This window comes from Schistocerca cancellata, chromosome 2 (assembly GCF_023864275.1).
Source record: "Schistocerca cancellata isolate TAMUIC-IGC-003103 chromosome 2, iqSchCanc2.1, whole genome shotgun sequence".
Lineage (NCBI taxonomy): Eukaryota > Metazoa > Arthropoda > Insecta > Orthoptera > Acrididae > Schistocerca > Schistocerca cancellata.
The window spans coordinates 361,456,884-361,473,569 of NC_064627.1; the positions used below are offsets into that span (position 1 = coordinate 361,456,884).

Consider the following 16,686-nt stretch of genomic DNA (forward strand, 5'->3'; position numbering starts at 1 on the left):
ACGTCGGAGCCTTTCTTTTCGCACCAACGCTTCTGAACCCTACAACGCTCCATTCAGTGAGTGGGAATTTCAGAGTGCCCTTGCCGCTTGCCCTGATACCGCTCCCGGGCCAGATCGCATCCACTGTCAGATGCTGAAACACCTTTCAGTGGACTGCAAGCGATGCCTCCTCGACCTTTACAACCGCCTCTGGGTCGAGGGTGAGTTTCCGTCGCAATGGCGGGAAAGTATTGTCATCCCCATTTTGAAACCTGGAAAGAACCCTCTGGAGGTGGACAGCTACCGTCCCATTAGTCTCACCAACATTCTTTGCAAGTTGCTTGAACGGATGGTGAGCCGGCGCTTAAATTGGCTGCTGGAGTCTTGGGGCCTTCTGGCTCCGTCTCAGGGTGGGTTCCGTAAAGGTCGCTCCGCCACCGACAATCTGGTGAGCCTTGAGTCGGCCATCCGTACAGCCTTTGCCCGCCGTCAGCACCTGGTCGCTGTCTTTTTCGACATGCGGAAGGCGTACGATACGACATGGCGTCATCACATCCTTTCTACGCTTCATGGATGGGGTCTTCGGGGCCCTCTGCCGATCTTTATCAGAAATTTTCTGTCGTATCGTACCTTCCGCGTGCAAGTCGCGGCCTCGTATAGTTCCTCCCTCGTCCAGGAGAACGGGGTACCCCAGGGCTCTGTCCTCAGTGTCTGCCTGTTTTTAATTGCAATAAACGGTCTCGCTGCGGCAGTAGGAAATTCTGTCTCCGCTTCCCTGTATGCTGACGACTTCTGTCTTTACTATAGTTCTATAAGCATTGCAGCAGCTGAACGTCAGCTACAGGGCGCAATCCGCAAGGCGCAGTCTTGGGCTGTAGCGCGTGGTTTTCAGTTTTCGGCTGCCAAGACCCACGTTATGCATTTCTGCCGGCGCCGAACGGTCCATCCTGAGCCGCGGCTTTATCTTGCCGACGAACTTCTTGCTGTGGTGGAGACCCACAGGTTTTTGGGTGTTCTTTTTGATGCCCGGTTGACTTGGCTGCCTCATATCCGGCAGCTTAAACAAGCGTGTTGGCGGCATCTCAACGCCCTGCGTTGTTTGAGCCACACCCGCTGGGGCGCCGACCGATCTACCCTGTTGCGGCTCTACCAGGCGTTAATCCAGTCTCGCCTGGATTATGGGTGCCTAGCTTATGGCTCAGCATCCCCATCTGCGTTGCGGGTGCTGGACCCAATTCTCCACAGCGGGATACGCCTTGCCACTGGTGCTTTCCGCACCAGCCCTGTGGACAGCGTCCTAGTGGAGGCAGGTGTACCTCCACTGCGGTTCCGACGCCAACGTTTGCTGGTCGCTTATGCTGCCCATGTTTTTAGCTTGCCCGGGCATCCAAATTATCGTGTCCTGTTCCCGCAGTCAGTCGTCCATCTGCCAGATCGTCGGCCCCGGTCGGGTTGTCCGATCGCCGTACGCATCAAGGAGCTTCTCTGCGGGCTTGGGTTTTTCCCAGTTCCACCTCCTTTCCGGGCGCCTCTGCGTACACCCCCGTGGTGGGTTCCTCGCCCTTGCCTTCGGCTCGACTTGGCACAGGGCTCGAAGGACTCGGTCCCTCCAGAGGCCTTCCGCCGCCGCTTTTATTCCATCCTGGCCACGTATCAGGGCTCTGGAATTGTTTACACCGACGGTTCGATGGTTGCTGGTCGTGTCGGGTATGCGCTAACTCTAGGGGACCATTCTGAACAACGGTCCTTGGCGGCTGGCTGCAGCGTTTACACTGCTGAGCTAGTCGCCATCTTTCGTGCCCTAGAGTATATCCGCTCCTGCTCAGGTGAGTCCTTCGTTATCTGTAGCGTTTCCCTGAGCAGTTTACGAGCTCTCGACCAGTGTTTTCCTCGTTCTCGTCTGGTGATGGCTATCCATGAGTCCCTGCATACTCTTGCGCGTTGCGGCCGCTCTGTGGTCTTTGTGTGGACCCCCGGTCATGTCGGTATCCCGGGCAATGAACATGTTGACCGCCTGGCGAAAGAGGCCACGAGTAAACAGTCTCTGGACGTTGGCCTCCCAGAGACTGATTTGCGGGCAGTCCAACGCCGAAAAGTTTTTGCGCTTTGGGACGCTGAATGGCGCAATCGGATCATGCCCAATAAACTCCGTGCTATCAAGGAGACGACGACTGTGTGGCGGTCATCCCTGCGAGCCAACCGCAGGGACTCTGTCGTCCTTTGTCGGCTCCGCATTGGCCACTCCCACCTGACACACAGTTATTTACTGTGCCGGGAGGACCCTCCTGTATGTCGCTGCGGGGCGGCTTTGACAGTGGCCCACATTTTGTTGGCCTGCCCCCTTTTAGCTGTGGTCAGGCAGACATTTGCGCTGCCTGATACGCTCCCTGCCCTCTTATGTGATGACCCTGGTATGGCTGACTTAGTTTTCCGTTTTATTCGGGCAGGGGGTTTTTATTATTTACTCTGAGTGTTTGTTCTGTTCTTTTGTGTTGATTCTGGCCATTGGCCTACGATTTTACGCTGAGTTTTTAATGTGTTCTCGGTGGTTGGCTTTTCCTTTTTATCTCTATGGTCGGCCAACCACTGTCACACTCTGTGTGATTTTAATTTGTTTCGTCTGATCTCTGTAGGAGTATTTCTTGTCCTGTGTCGTCTGACGTCTTTCCTGTTGTTCGTTTTTTATTCTCTTTGGGTGGTTTTACTTTTTTTTTTTTTTTTTTTTTTGGAAAAAGGGACCGATGACCGACGCAGTCTGGTCCCTTTAATCCCCCCCAAACCAACCAACCAATCACTGCTTTCTACTGCTTCAGCAAGAACTTGCTTCACAGAGGATTACTTCATTTTGATTGGCTGTAGAGCTGGGCCGCAGAAGCAGAACACCGTACTGATCTGTGCACACCATTTCCAGCTGACCATGATGATTGAGGTGTTGCGGCGAATGCCAGTCACCCTTGTAGGTAATGATGTAGCCATCTTTGAGGTGAAGATCAACATTGAGCAAGGTGGCTTGTTGGGTTGTTTACGACCAGGGAAAGCAAATGGGGGAGAAAGTGTGGAGGTCCTGGAGGAATGTGGATAGGGTGTCCTCATCCTCAATCCAGATCATGAAGATGTCATCAATGAATCTGAATCAAGTGTGGGGTTTGGGATTCTGGGTGTTTAGGAAGTATTTTTGTAGATGGGCCATAAACAGGTTGGCATAGGATGGTGCTATGCAGGTGCCCATATCTGTACTATTGATCTCTTTGTAGGTAACACCTTAAAAGGATAAATTATTGTGGGTGAGGATACAGTTGGTCATAGTGACTAGGAAGGTGGTTTTAAGTTTGGAATCCATTGATTTGGGAAAGATAGTGTTCTATAGCTATAAAGCTGTGAACATTAGAGATGTTAGTGTAAGGGAGGTGGCATCAATTTCGGTGAGCAAAGCACCAGGTGGTAAAGGACAGGAACTGCGGAGGGTCAGTGGAGGAAATGGTTGGTATCTTTAACAGAAGAAGGTAGGTTGCAGGTAATAGGCTGAAGGTTTTGGTGTATGAGCCCAGAGATTCTCTCAGTGGGGGCACAGAAACCAGCCACAATGGGGCAACCTGAGTGGCTGGGTTTATGGACATCAGGAAGCATGTAGAAGGTAGGATTGCGAGGAGTGGTAGGGGTGAGGAGAGAGATGGACTCTGGGGAGAGGTTCTGGGATGGGACTAAGGATTTGAGGAGAGACTGGAAATCCTGCTGGGTTTCGAGAATGAGACTTCCTCATTTCAGGTCATGGCAAGAGGTAGTCAAAAACATGGCAGAGAATGTGATTCAGTTGCTCCGGTCCTAGCTGGTACTCGGTCATGAGGGGAATGTTCCTCTGTGCCTGGGTTTGCAGGTGGATGAATCTCACAGCTGGCATAGTCCTTCTGCCAGCAATCCTTGCAGTCCAGAACAACAGTGGTGGAGTGTTTGTTAACAGATAGAATTATAAGGTCAGCATCAGTTTTTAGGTGTTGATTGCAGATCATTCCTCAGATGTAAGATTAGTTTGCATCTTGAGATCTTTGGGGAATGATGGTGAGGCAAGGTTGGAGTTTAAGAAATTCTGGGCAGTGGGGGTGGATCGTAGTTGGATGGAGGTGTGAACTGTCAGGTAGAGTTCAACATTGGTCGTTGGTTGTGTTGATTGGTAGGGTTGGTGGTGAAAATGTAGGGACTGGGAGAAGGAGAGAAGGTCTTTAACAAGTCCTGCATGATTGCACTTGGGAGTGAGGCAAAAGGTGAAGCCTTTGGAAAGGACTGATACTTTTGTGGGTCTAAGGTTTTTGGGGAAAGGTAAAGGTTCATGACTGTGTTTTGTGTCTGTTTAGGTTCTGGATTCTGTATGGTGCTGGGAGGAAGCTTTTGCAGGTGGGCTAAATGTAGTAGGTCTGCGAGACAGGGTTTGTCAGCTATTGGGGGATGTGGGGAAGATTTGCATGTGGTTGTAAAGGTGGTGGATAGTGATAGTCCAAGACACGAGTAATAAGTGAACAGGCTGCAGAGATTTTTTGAGGTGGCATTGTACTTGTTGCTCTAGTTCCTGGAAAGCAAGAGTTTCAATGTGTGATCTGGGATCCAGGAATATGGGTTTGCATAGCAGGAGAAGTTTGCAAATGGACAGGAGGTATTGCAAGGAAGTTCAGGGCTCACTGATATGATTTTGTGGAACTACATTGGTGAAAGTGAAGGTTTTGTGGAATCTGGACAGATGGAGGTCATTGTGGAATGAAGAGTGGCAGCTGGATGGTAATGATGTTTGTGGGGATTCCATGAACCAAGCAACACTGCAGGGACAGTATGTGGGACTGGATTCTGGCTAGGTATAATGAAACTTTATTGTATTGACACAGATGGAAGGAGCAAGGATCCATGGTGGTCAATAAAATACATAAACATATGTATTTTTATGCACACAAACTAACCATACATCTAAAGAAAGATCTGCAATCCACCACCTATAAATTGATGCTGACCGTATAATCCTATGTGCTGACAAAGGCTCCGCCACTGTTGCTTTGAACTGCAGAGATTACCCGGCTGAAGGACTCAGCGAGCTGTAAGATTCATCCACCTACAAAGCCTGCCACAGTGTCTCATTCCAGAAATCCAGCAGGATCTCCAGTCTCTCCTCAAATCCTTAGGCTCATCCCAGAACATCTCCCCAGAGTCCATCTCTCTCCTCACCATTATCATTCCATGCACTCCTACCTTCTACATGCTTCCTGAAGTCCATAAACCCAATCACCCAGGATGCCCCTTGTGGCTGGTTTCTGCACCCCCACTGAGAGAATCTCTGCTCTTGTAAACCAACACCTTCAGCCTATTACCCGCAACCTACCCTCTTATGTTAAAGATACCAACCATTTCCTTCACTGACCCTCCACAGTTTTTGTCCTTTACTACCTGGTGCATTGCTCACAGCTATTGGCACCACCTCCCTTACACAAACATCCACAATGCCCATGGCTTTACCACTATAGAACACTACCTTTCCTAAACCAATGGATTCCAAACTTACAACCTCTTTCCTAGTCACTACAACCAACTGTATCCTCACCCACAACCATTTCTGCTTTGAAGGTATTACCTACAAACAAATCTGGGGTAGAGCTAGGGATGGGCATCTGCATGGCAGCATCCAATACCAATCTATTTATAGGCCATCTAGAGGAATCCTTCCTAAACACCCAGAATCCCAAACACCTCAATTTGCTTCACCTGGTCCTACTCAGTCCAACAAGCCACCTTCCTTGATGTTGATATCCACCTCAAAGATGCCTAAATCAGTACCTCCATTCATAAGAAATGTACTAACCACCAGCAATACCTCCACTTCAACAGCTGCCACCTATTCCATATCAAGAATTCCCTTCCCTATAGCCTAGTAACCCATGGCCGTCGCATCTGTAGTGATGAGTGGACCCTCTCGAAATATACTAAGGGTCTCACTGAGGCTTTCACAGACTGAAATTACCGTCCCAAACTTGTATAAAAACAGATCTCCCATGCCTTATCTCCCCTGTCACCCACCACCTCCCAAAGTCTTACTGTCATGCCACAAAGGAGCAATCCTCTTTTGACTTGTATCACCTAGGACTGTAGTAGCTGAAATCACATTCTGTGCCATGGTTTTGACTACCTCTCGCCATTTCACCATGCCCTGAAATGAGGAATATCCTACCCACTATCCTTCCTCCCCCCAAACCTACACAATATCCTCGTTTATCCCTACAGAACCCCTTGCCTCATGGCTCATATCCCTGTAATAGACATAGATACAAGACTTGTCCCATACAGCCTCCCACCACTGCCTACTCCAATCCAGTCACAATCATCAAAGGCAGGGCTACTTGTGAAACCAGTTATGTGATCTATAAGCTGTAATCACTGTGCTTCATTTTATGTGTGCATGACAACCAACAAGTTGTCTGTCTGCATGAATAAAAACCAACAAACTGTGGCCAAGAAACAGTTGGACCAACCCATTGCTGAGCATGCCACCCAACATGACATTCTTCATTTCAGTGACTGCTTCACAGCCTGTGCCATCTGCATCCTTCCCACCAACACCAGCTTTTCTGAATTGTGCAGGTTGGAGCTCTTCCTGCAATATATCCTATGTTCCCATATTTCTTGTCCTCAGCCTTTGTTAGTGATTGTCCTTGCCCATCTAGCCATTTCCCTGTTTCCAATGCAAAACTACACTGCCCTCTATCCCACCAATGAACCCACAGTGTTTTTACATCTCTCCTTTTCTGCTAAGCCCCCTCCCTCTCCTCCTGACCTCCGTCCAACTTCCTGGCTGCACCTAGCTGCCCTACCCTCTCTCCACCTCATCCCTGTATGCTCCCACAAGCAGCACATTACCATCCCCCACCCCTACCCTGCTCTCCCTCTCCCTCCCTACTCTAGCCCACTCCTTCCCCCATAATGCTGTTGCTTCTCCAATGGGGCTTCAGTAGCCAGAGACTCTCTCTCTCTCTCTCTCTCTCCCTCTCTCTCTCTCTCTCTCTCTCTCTCTGTGTGTGTGTGTGTGTGTGTGTGTGTGTGTGTGTGTGTGTGTGTGTGTGTGTGTGTGTGTCATATCTGTGACATCTTTTGCAGACATATAAAACATATTCTGAGCTCAACTGTAATAAAGTATCTTAAAGAGAATGATCTGCTCCATGCCAATGAGCATGAATTCTGAAAATATCAGTCATGTGAAACTGAGCTCAGTTCTGAAAGCCATGGATTGAGACAGTCAGGTAGATATGCAATATTTTTTGACTTCCAAAAAGCATTTGATTTGGTACCAGACCAACAGCTATGAAAGAATGATTGTGTGAAGTCTCAAATGAAATTTGCAGGTAGGAAAGAGGTGTCTTGGATGAAGAACTGTTGCCAGATGTAGAGGTAGCTTCAGGCATGCTCCAGGGAAGTGTATTAGGACCCTGCTATTCATGACCTTGCAGACAATATTATAACCTCTGACTTCCTGCAGATGATGCAGTTATCTATAATAAAGTGCTGTTTCTAAAATGCTGCACAAATATTCAGTCAGATCGTAATAAAATTTCAAGGTGGTGCAAACATCGGCAACTTGGTTCAAGTGTCCATAAATTTAAATTTTTTTTACATCACAAAGCACTAAGGCCTAGTGTCATATGTCTGCAGCATCAGTGAGTCACAACTGAAAGCAGTCAAGTCGCACAAATACTTGGTTTAACAGTTTGTTGGGATATTGAATTGAATGATCATATAGGCTCAATTATAGGTAAAGCAAGTAGTAAAACTTCAGTTCAGCAATAGAATACTGGGAAAATGTAGTCAGTCTGCAAAGAAGATTGGTTGCAAAACACCTGTGGGAAACATCCTAGACTATTACCTCAAGAGTATTGCTCTTAGCTTTCCAACCATGTGCAGTCATTTATGAAACATGATATTTTGAAAGCATACTTGACCATCATCTTTAGGTGATACATGTAAAATGAACATCTTTGCTACACTGTGCCTCCTTTATGCTCTTATCACTCCTCACCCTTTTCTCACTACTTGGCTGCTTGCCAAGTCAGCTGGAACAGTGGGGGGTACAGTCATTTAATGATGGGTGGGAAGTGCTGCAGTCCCTCAGTGCTTCTGCCAACCCCGTTACATGCAGAAGTTGCTCTTGGCCAATTTTGTGGCTTCAGATGGCTGAGTGCTATGCCTCACACTTAACTGAGAATGGAGCCACTATCTCTACAGATCAGGCCAGCCCCCGGGGGCCCAGCATTTGGTTGCTGGGTATGGGCTTGGCAACCCCTGCTTCCTGAACTGGGCAAACTTCAGTGGCCACTGCAGTGCAGCGGTGGAATGTTGTGTGTTTCAGAGAATGGGGGCCTTGACTTCACCACCTGGACCATGAGGAAGGCACACTCCTTTCACTCCTCTCACTCCTCTCTCTCTCAGAGATGCATAATTATATGGCACTCTGATGGCACTGGAGAGGATTCATAGATATCACCGTACAAGGTTTCTTGTCTGTCATGACTCGCTTAGTGCACTACAAGCACTTCACCAAATGTATCCAGTAAACCAGATGATTCAGCTTGTTCGTGACTCCTTACAGTGGCTCCAACATTGTGGCAAGGAGGTGATCTTTTGCTGGGTACCTGGCAACATCGGGATACAGAGAAACGATGTGGCTGACAAAGCCACCGATGAAGCACGTCAGGGTGGTGCTGTCCATCAATATCCCAACCCATTGCATGCCATCATCTCATTTTCTGGCAGATGCATCAGTAGGAGACTGAATGGTTGCAGATGATAGAAAACAAACTGCAGTCACTCAAATCGACCACACAGGCATGACAGACTTCACGTCAGACTCACTGCTGGAAGGAGGTTCTGCTTACCAAACTTGGCATCAGCCCTAGCCCTTTAATACATGGCTTCCTCCTCCTGGCATGAGGATCCACCACTCTGTGAAGTTTGTGGTGTGTGACTTTCAGTTCAACATATTTTGGCAATGTGTGTCCTATATACTGATATTAGGGCAGCCCTCAGTCTCAATGGAGATTAGCCCACCATCCTCACAGATACTGATTCCAGTGTTGCAAAAGTGGTGCAATTTTGTGAACTGTCAGTCCTCATCCCTAAATTGGTGGGGAAGGGAGGCAGCCTTTAATACAAAATAAATTGCTCAACATGTGGGGAAAGCCTTCATCCCCACCCGTGAGATTGGCATGCTGACTTTTCATCAGGGCACTGATGACCATGAATCTCACTGCCACTCACCTCAAATCATCATCAGATCAGGCAAGCAGCCACTCTTATTTCAACAGCCTCCTTTAGAAAACAGTCCCAAAATGACATAGTCTGTCTTAGCACTTCTGTTTGTTTGTATTCCATGTCGTGCCTTGTAGCAGTGCAATGGTTTGCAACTGCAGATTTTGTGGTTTGGTTGAGATAGGTGTGTCTCCTGTGCTTATGGCACCTTTCTTCATCTGCCCATACAGCCTGCCCAATGTGTTTTACTACATTTACATGCAGCATGGTAGACACTAGGTTTATGGTGTCTTAAGTCATCTTTTGCCATATCTAATAATGCATGCATTTTCAGAGGTAGACAGAAAAGGCATTTAATGTGATGCCAAGTGAAAATTCTGCCCATTTTGTTCAGTACTTTGCTGGTGTATGGAAAATACACCATTGTTGCTGCACAATTTCACTTGGCTGGAACATGTAAGCAATACAATTAGCTAATTTGCTGGGAAAGTTTAAGATCACACAAAGTAAATTTTAGTAATTTTATGTAATACTAGAGTAATGACACACATGGTTCTCAATAAGGATACTTCTGCTGTTTATAATGGAATAGAGAAAGATAGGTTGTGACACAGACAGTTTAGTGAAAGATTATTATAGGCCAAGTTAGTTTACAAAAGAATGAAACAGATAATGGAGAATGAAAGTAGGATACAAGATACTGGTGGAAGTGGATCTGTGAGGATAGGTCATGAGTTGTGCAAGGGAAGTTGTCGGTAGATTGCTTGCCCATGAAAGCCAAAGGTTCTGACAAAGAGTCTGTCTGGCACACAGTTTTAACCTGCCAGGAAGTTTCAAATACTGGAGATGCAATGAAAACAAGATCAAACAGATGACATAATAATTATAATACATATGCAGGTGTATGAAAGGCCATTCCTCTTAAACTTAGTTCATTAGTGAAAAACAAATATAATATAGGTCAGGTAAAATATGTTTGAATGTGCTCTTCAGAGTATACTTGTAGAATATTACTTTACATGTAGATGTGACATGAATGTTCCTTATTTGTAGCTCGAGTTTCTTTTATGTTTTGGTAATTCAATAATTAATTTTTTATTGTGCTTTTCAGAGTGCTTTCTTCCTTATAAACGGTTTTTTGTTAGTTTTCTGCCCTAGTAAACTGTTTGGTTTTTGTTTCTGATTTTTAACTGTTAATCATTATGTTACATATGTACTACTTGGTAGAAACTAATTAAATTAATTTTCTCAGATGGCTAATATGTCTACAAATTAAAATTGGAGGAAATAATGTGTTATATATCTGATTTTCATGCAAGTCCACTTACAATAAATAAGAGCATTTTATTTTTATTTTGCCTCCTCAAGATGTTAGTAACTTCGTTATCCTCCTTATTCTACTTCATTTTTGTCTGTTTCTTCTTATTCTCTTAATTGTTACCTTTAGTGTTATCATTGGCATATAATGCTCCATGAGTGTATTGCGAACAATACAGGTTTGACAGGAAAGGGACAGGGGGGGATCAACTATTATCTCGTCGAGTGCATTATCTAGTATCTATCTGGAGGAATTGAGGGGAGCCATGAATAACAAATACCAGTTTTATATTATTTGTGAAATGTTTTACTAGCTATTGGTGTTAATAGTTTTATTTTTATGAGCAATAGTTGTGGAGGATTGATTATCAACTAAAATTAAAAAAAAAAGGAGTTACATAATTTTTTGTTTTCAGGTACCTGTTTTCATTGAAATCCCTATTTGGCAGTAATGAAGCACACTGCCATAGAAGCCATAACAAAATGGTGGAGCATATCTCCAATTTATCAGTTAACTGTGTCATTTCATTTTGGCTCCTGCTGTGGCATGTTATACTGTGCTGTAGGGATTTCAGTGTGTACAGGATCACTGGCATGTATCTGCAAACAAAGAAAGCATTTTTTTTCCCAAGGTGATAATTAACACTCTATGACTATATATCATATCACTGGTTAACCAAATTTAAACAACCAGTTTGATTTTATCTTTAAACTTAAACTACTGCTTCCATTTTGGAGTAATATTTTGTAATAATCCTCATTTGTAAAGTGAATGTACATGTAGTTAATAGGACAGTCCCCAGAGTGGCATGTGTGATGTTACATGTCAGCAGTAAAAAGATAATAATGGAACTATATTGACACCTTTGTAATCATAATTAATATTTAGGATTATAATCTCATTCTTTTTCATTTATAATTCCAGAGGCTGTGGTGCTTGTCAGTTCTGTTCTGTTGGAGACTATACTCACTGTGTACTTCCAAAGAAATATTCGGGAGTGGGATGCTTTCGTGATGGTGGTTGGGCAAATTACTGTGTGATACCTGCTGTACAAGTTCATAAATTAACTGATGACATAAGTCTACAGCAAGGTAAATTTTGGTATTTCATTTCGTGAACATTCTATTCGACTATTCATTGAAATACCTCACTTTAGTAAAAGATTTTTCTGTGTATGATTTTCCAACTTGACAGTTAAAGTATAAATTTAATCAATAATATATTACAGAAAATGCAGTTGGATCTTAATATTGAAATATCTAACAAAATAAAAATAACTTCAGCAATAGTAAAATTAAAACTGACGCTGAATGCATTTCTTCTTTCTCTCCATATTCACTGTTTGTCAAACTATTGTATCCATTACTTCATCTCTTTTTCATGCTTCTTTTTGTTACTGCTTCTCGGTACATGAATATGTAGGTTACATTATAAATTTATTTTGACTTTACGTATGAGGGCAGGGTGGAAAACCTCTGAACCTTCTAGTGAACAACTATTTCTTAGTACAATAGCATACTTGTTTTTCACTGTCAATCCTTTTCATTTCAAGCAATTTGTCTAACATTTTACCAGTGAAAATATTCCATTCCTGAAGAGAGTATGAAAAATCCATAAAGTATTCACTAAGGTTGCCATACCTTCTTCACTGATATCTGAAAGTTTTCCAGTGACAGATTTATTTAAATATCAGAACAAATGGAAGTTAGATGGTTTCAAGTCTAGTAAATAGGTTGGTGTTCCAACAACTGGTACTTAAAATCTGTCATTTGTTTCATTGACCTAATAAAAGACAATTTTCTTTTATCTTTTGCACTGTAGATAAGTCATAGGTAGTTTGTCCTTCTGGTGGTGCAGAGGCCATGCATAGTAAACAGTAATTTCTTTTTTTTTTTTTACAATTTGCAAGGTAATACATAGAAAAAATACAATTTTGTATGTCAGAAAACACTGAACATAACCTTTCTGGCAAATTAAATCGACTGCATCTTTTTCTGAATAGGCCACCAACTTTCAGCCACTGCTTTGACTGTTGTTTTGTTTATGGCATGAAGTTGTGGTACTATGTCTTGTCAAAAGTAACAAGTTAAAACATAAAATCAGCTGTATTCTCTTTGAAATAGTCAGACAATTACATAGAAATTCATTTTTGAGTTTGCCTTTGGTCAGCATTCAACAAATGTGGTACTACTGTTTACGATGGCGCAATTACTTTAATCCATTACCTGCACCTACCTGTGAACTTCTTGCAGCAGATCGCCAGTAGGAACAGAAACTTACCATACTGCAACTCACACCAGGCTGCATACAACTTAACTATTTCATGAGTCGAGGAAGGTCTTAATTTTAAATGAAAGATGGAAATACTGGCAAAACATCGGCATGTTCTGAACCTTGATAATTTACACATTCACTGCCAAGCCCGTGTTAATCTTAATACAGTCATGCACAAACCCTTTCATTCACATCAGCAAGTTTATGGTAATGTAGTTCTCAAAGTCTGAACAGTTACTGAGAACAGATTGTTCTTAAATGAAAATGCTCACCATACTATTAAGTTTATTGGTGTCTAATGCCTTCAAGTTTTTAGTCTCAATATGCCATAGGGAATAACTGTCTTCTCATGCACAAAATTACTTAAAAAATTCGTACTTCCTAAAAAACACACAGGAATAAATATGCTTTCACTTTAAAACACTTTTGAAACATGTAATACAACTAAAACCAGCAAATTATACATCTACATGATTACTCTGCAATTCACATTTAAGTGCTTGGCAGAGGGTTCATCGAACCACAATCATACTATCTCTCTACCATTCCACTCCTGAACAGTGCGCGGGAAAAACGAACACCTAAACCTTTCTGTTCGAGCTTTGATTTCTCTTATTTTGATGATCATTCCTACCTATGTAGGTTGGGTTCAACAATATATTTTTGCATTCGGAAGAGAAAGTTGGTGACTGAAATTTCGTGAATAGATCTCGCCGCGTCGAAAAACGTCTTTACTTTAATGACTTCCATCCCAACTCATGTATCATATCTGCCACTCTCTCTCCCCTATTATGTGATAATACAAAAAAAGCTGCCCTTTTTTGCACCCTTTCGATGTCCTCCGTCAGTCCCACCTGGTAAGGATCCCACACTGCGCAGCAATATTCTAATAGAAGACGAACGAGTGTAGTGTAAGCTGTCTCTTTAGTGGACTTGTTGCATCTTCTAAGTGTCCTGCCAATGAAATGCAACCTTTGGCTCGCCTTCACCACAATATTATCTATGTGGTCTTTCCAACTGAAGCTGTTCGTAATTTTAACACCCAGGTACTTAGTTGAATTGACAGCCTTGAGAATTGTACTATTTATCAAGTAATCGAATTGCAACGGATTTCTTTTGGAACTCATGTGGATCACCTCACACTTCTCGTTATTTAGCGTCAACTGCCACCTGCCACACCATACAGCAATCTTTTCTAAATCACTTTGCAACTGATACTGGTCTTCTGCTGACCTTACTAGACAGTAAATTACAGCATCATCTGCGAACAACCTAAGAGAACTGCTCAGATTGTCACCCAGGTCATTTATACAGATCAGGAACAGCAGAGGTCCCAGGATGCTTCCCTGGGGAACACCTGATATCACTTCAGTTTTACTTGATGATTTGCCATCCATTACTACGAACTGCGACCTTCCTAACAGGAAATCACGAATCCAGTCGCACAACTGAGACGATACCCCATAGGCCCGTAGCTTGATTAGAAGTTGCTTGTGAGGAACGGTGTCAATAGCTTTCCGGAAATCTAGAAATACGGAATCAACTTGAGATCCCCTGTCGATAGCGGCCATTACTTCGTGTGAATAAAGAGCTAGCTGCGTTGCACAAGAACAATGTTTTCTGAAACCATGCTGATTACGTATTAATAGATCGTTCCCTTCGAGGTGATTCATAATGTTTGAATACAGTATATGCTCCAAAACCTTACTGCAAATAGACGTCAATGATATAGGTCTGTAGTTCGATGGATTACTCCTACTACCCTTCTTAAACACTGGTGCGACCTGTGCAATTTTCCAATCTGTAGGTACAGATCTATTGGTGAGTGAGTGGTTGTATGTGATTGCTAAGTAGGGAGCTATTGTATCAGCGTAATCTGAATGGAACCTAATCGTATACAATCTGGACCTGAAGACTTGCCCGTATAAAGCGATTTGAGTTGCTTCGCAACCCCTAAGGTATCTACTTCTAAGAAACTCATGCTAGCAGCTGTTCGTGTTTCAAATTCTGGACTATTCCATTCGTCGTCCCTGGTGAAGGAATTTCAGAAAACTGCGTTCAATAACTCCGCTTTAGCAGCACAGTCGTCTGTAACAGTACCATCGGCACTGCGCAGCGAAGGTATTGACTGCGTCTTGCCGCTTGTGTACTTTACATACGACCAGAACTTCTTCAGAATTTCTACCAAATTTCGAGACAGTGTTTCGTTGTGGAACCTATTAAAGGCATCTCGCATTGAAGTCTGTGCCAAATTTCGCGCGTCTGTAAATTTATTCAATCTTCGGGATTTCGCATTCTTCTGAACTTTGCATGCTTTTTCCATTGCCTCTGCAACAGCGTTTGGACCTGTTTTGTGTACCATGGGGGATCAGTTCCATCTCTTACCAGTTTATGAGGTATGAATCTGGCAATTGCTGTTGCTACTGTATCTTTGAATTTGAGCCACATCTCGTCTACATTTGCATAGTCAGTTCGGAAGGAATGGAGATTCTCTTAGGAAGGCTTCTAGTGACACTTTATCCGCTTTTTTAAATAAAATTATTTTGCTTTTGTTTCTGGTGGATTTGGAAGAAACGGTATTGATCCTATCTACAACGACCTTGTGATCACTAATCCCTGTATCAGTCATGATGCTCTCTATTAGCTCTGGATTGTTTGTGGCTAAGAGGTCAAGTGTGTTTTTGCAACCATTTACAATTCGCGTGGGTTCGTGGACTAACTGCTCGAAATAATTTTCGGAGAAAGCATTTAGGACAATCTCGGAAGATGTTTTCTGCCTACCACCGGTTTTGAACAAGTATTTTTGCCAACATATCGAGGGAAGGTTGAAGTCCCCGCCAACTATAACTGTATGAGTGGGGTATTTATTTGTTACGAAACTCAAATTTTCTCTGAACTGTTCAGCAACTATATCATCGGAGTATGGGGGTCGGTAGAAGGAGCCAGTTATTAACTTAGTTCAGCTGTTAAGTATAACCTTCACCCATACCAATTCACACGGAGTGTCTACTTCGACTTCACTACAAGATAAACCACTACTGACAGACACAAACTCTCCACCACCAATTCTGCCTAATCTATCTTTCCTGAACACCGTCTGAGACTTCGTAAAAATTTCTGCAGAACTTATTTCAGGCTTTAGCCAGCTTTCTGTACCTATAACGATTTCAGCTTCTGTGCTTTCTATTAGTGCTTGAAGCTCAGGGACTTTCCCAGCACAACTACAACAATTTACAATTGCAATTCCGACTGTTCCTTGATCCAAGCACGTCCTGTATTTGCCATGCACCCTTTGAGATTGCAGCCCACCCCGTACTTTCCCGAGGCCTTCTAACCTAAAAAACTGCCCAGTCCATGCCACATAGCCTCTGCTACCTGTGTAGCCACCAGCTGAGTGTAGTGAGCTCCTGACCTATTCAGCGGAACCCGAAACCCCACCACCCTATGGTGCAAGTCAAGGAATCTGCAGCCAACACAGTCGCAAAACCGTCTGAGCCTCTGATTCAGACCCTTCTCCTTCAGAGCTCATATTACACATAACTGTACCATTGAAAGGCTGGGCTACGCCCATTTCACTCTGTATCTCCAAGAGGAAAGACACATGAAGAATACTCCATTCTGATTGGTCAGTCTTCTTTAAGGCCAATTGAGAAACATTATTCTCCCAAGTTCGTGCACGCTTTTCGTGACTAACCAGTCAACAAATAACACACTTTTGAACTGTACTTTTCCTGAAATAACATTTAACACTCTTATATTTTGTTTATACTTTACTTTACTAACTATTTTCATTTGCAGTCAAATTAGCTTTCCTTTTACCATAAACTTACTTAACATATTATGAT

General features: G+C 43.5%; 1 protein-coding gene across 1 annotated transcript in view; it reads left to right on the forward strand.

Moving 5' to 3' along the window:
* Positions 1–16,686, forward strand: part of LOC126161753 (uncharacterized) — a 73,963-nt gene that overhangs the window by 20,614 nt on the left and 36,663 nt on the right. The window contains exon 3 of the mRNA XM_049917802.1: positions 11,492–11,658. Within this exon, the coding sequence (XP_049773759.1) occupies positions 11,492–11,658 (167 nt within the window). The remainder of the gene's footprint in view (positions 1–11,491; positions 11,659–16,686) is intronic.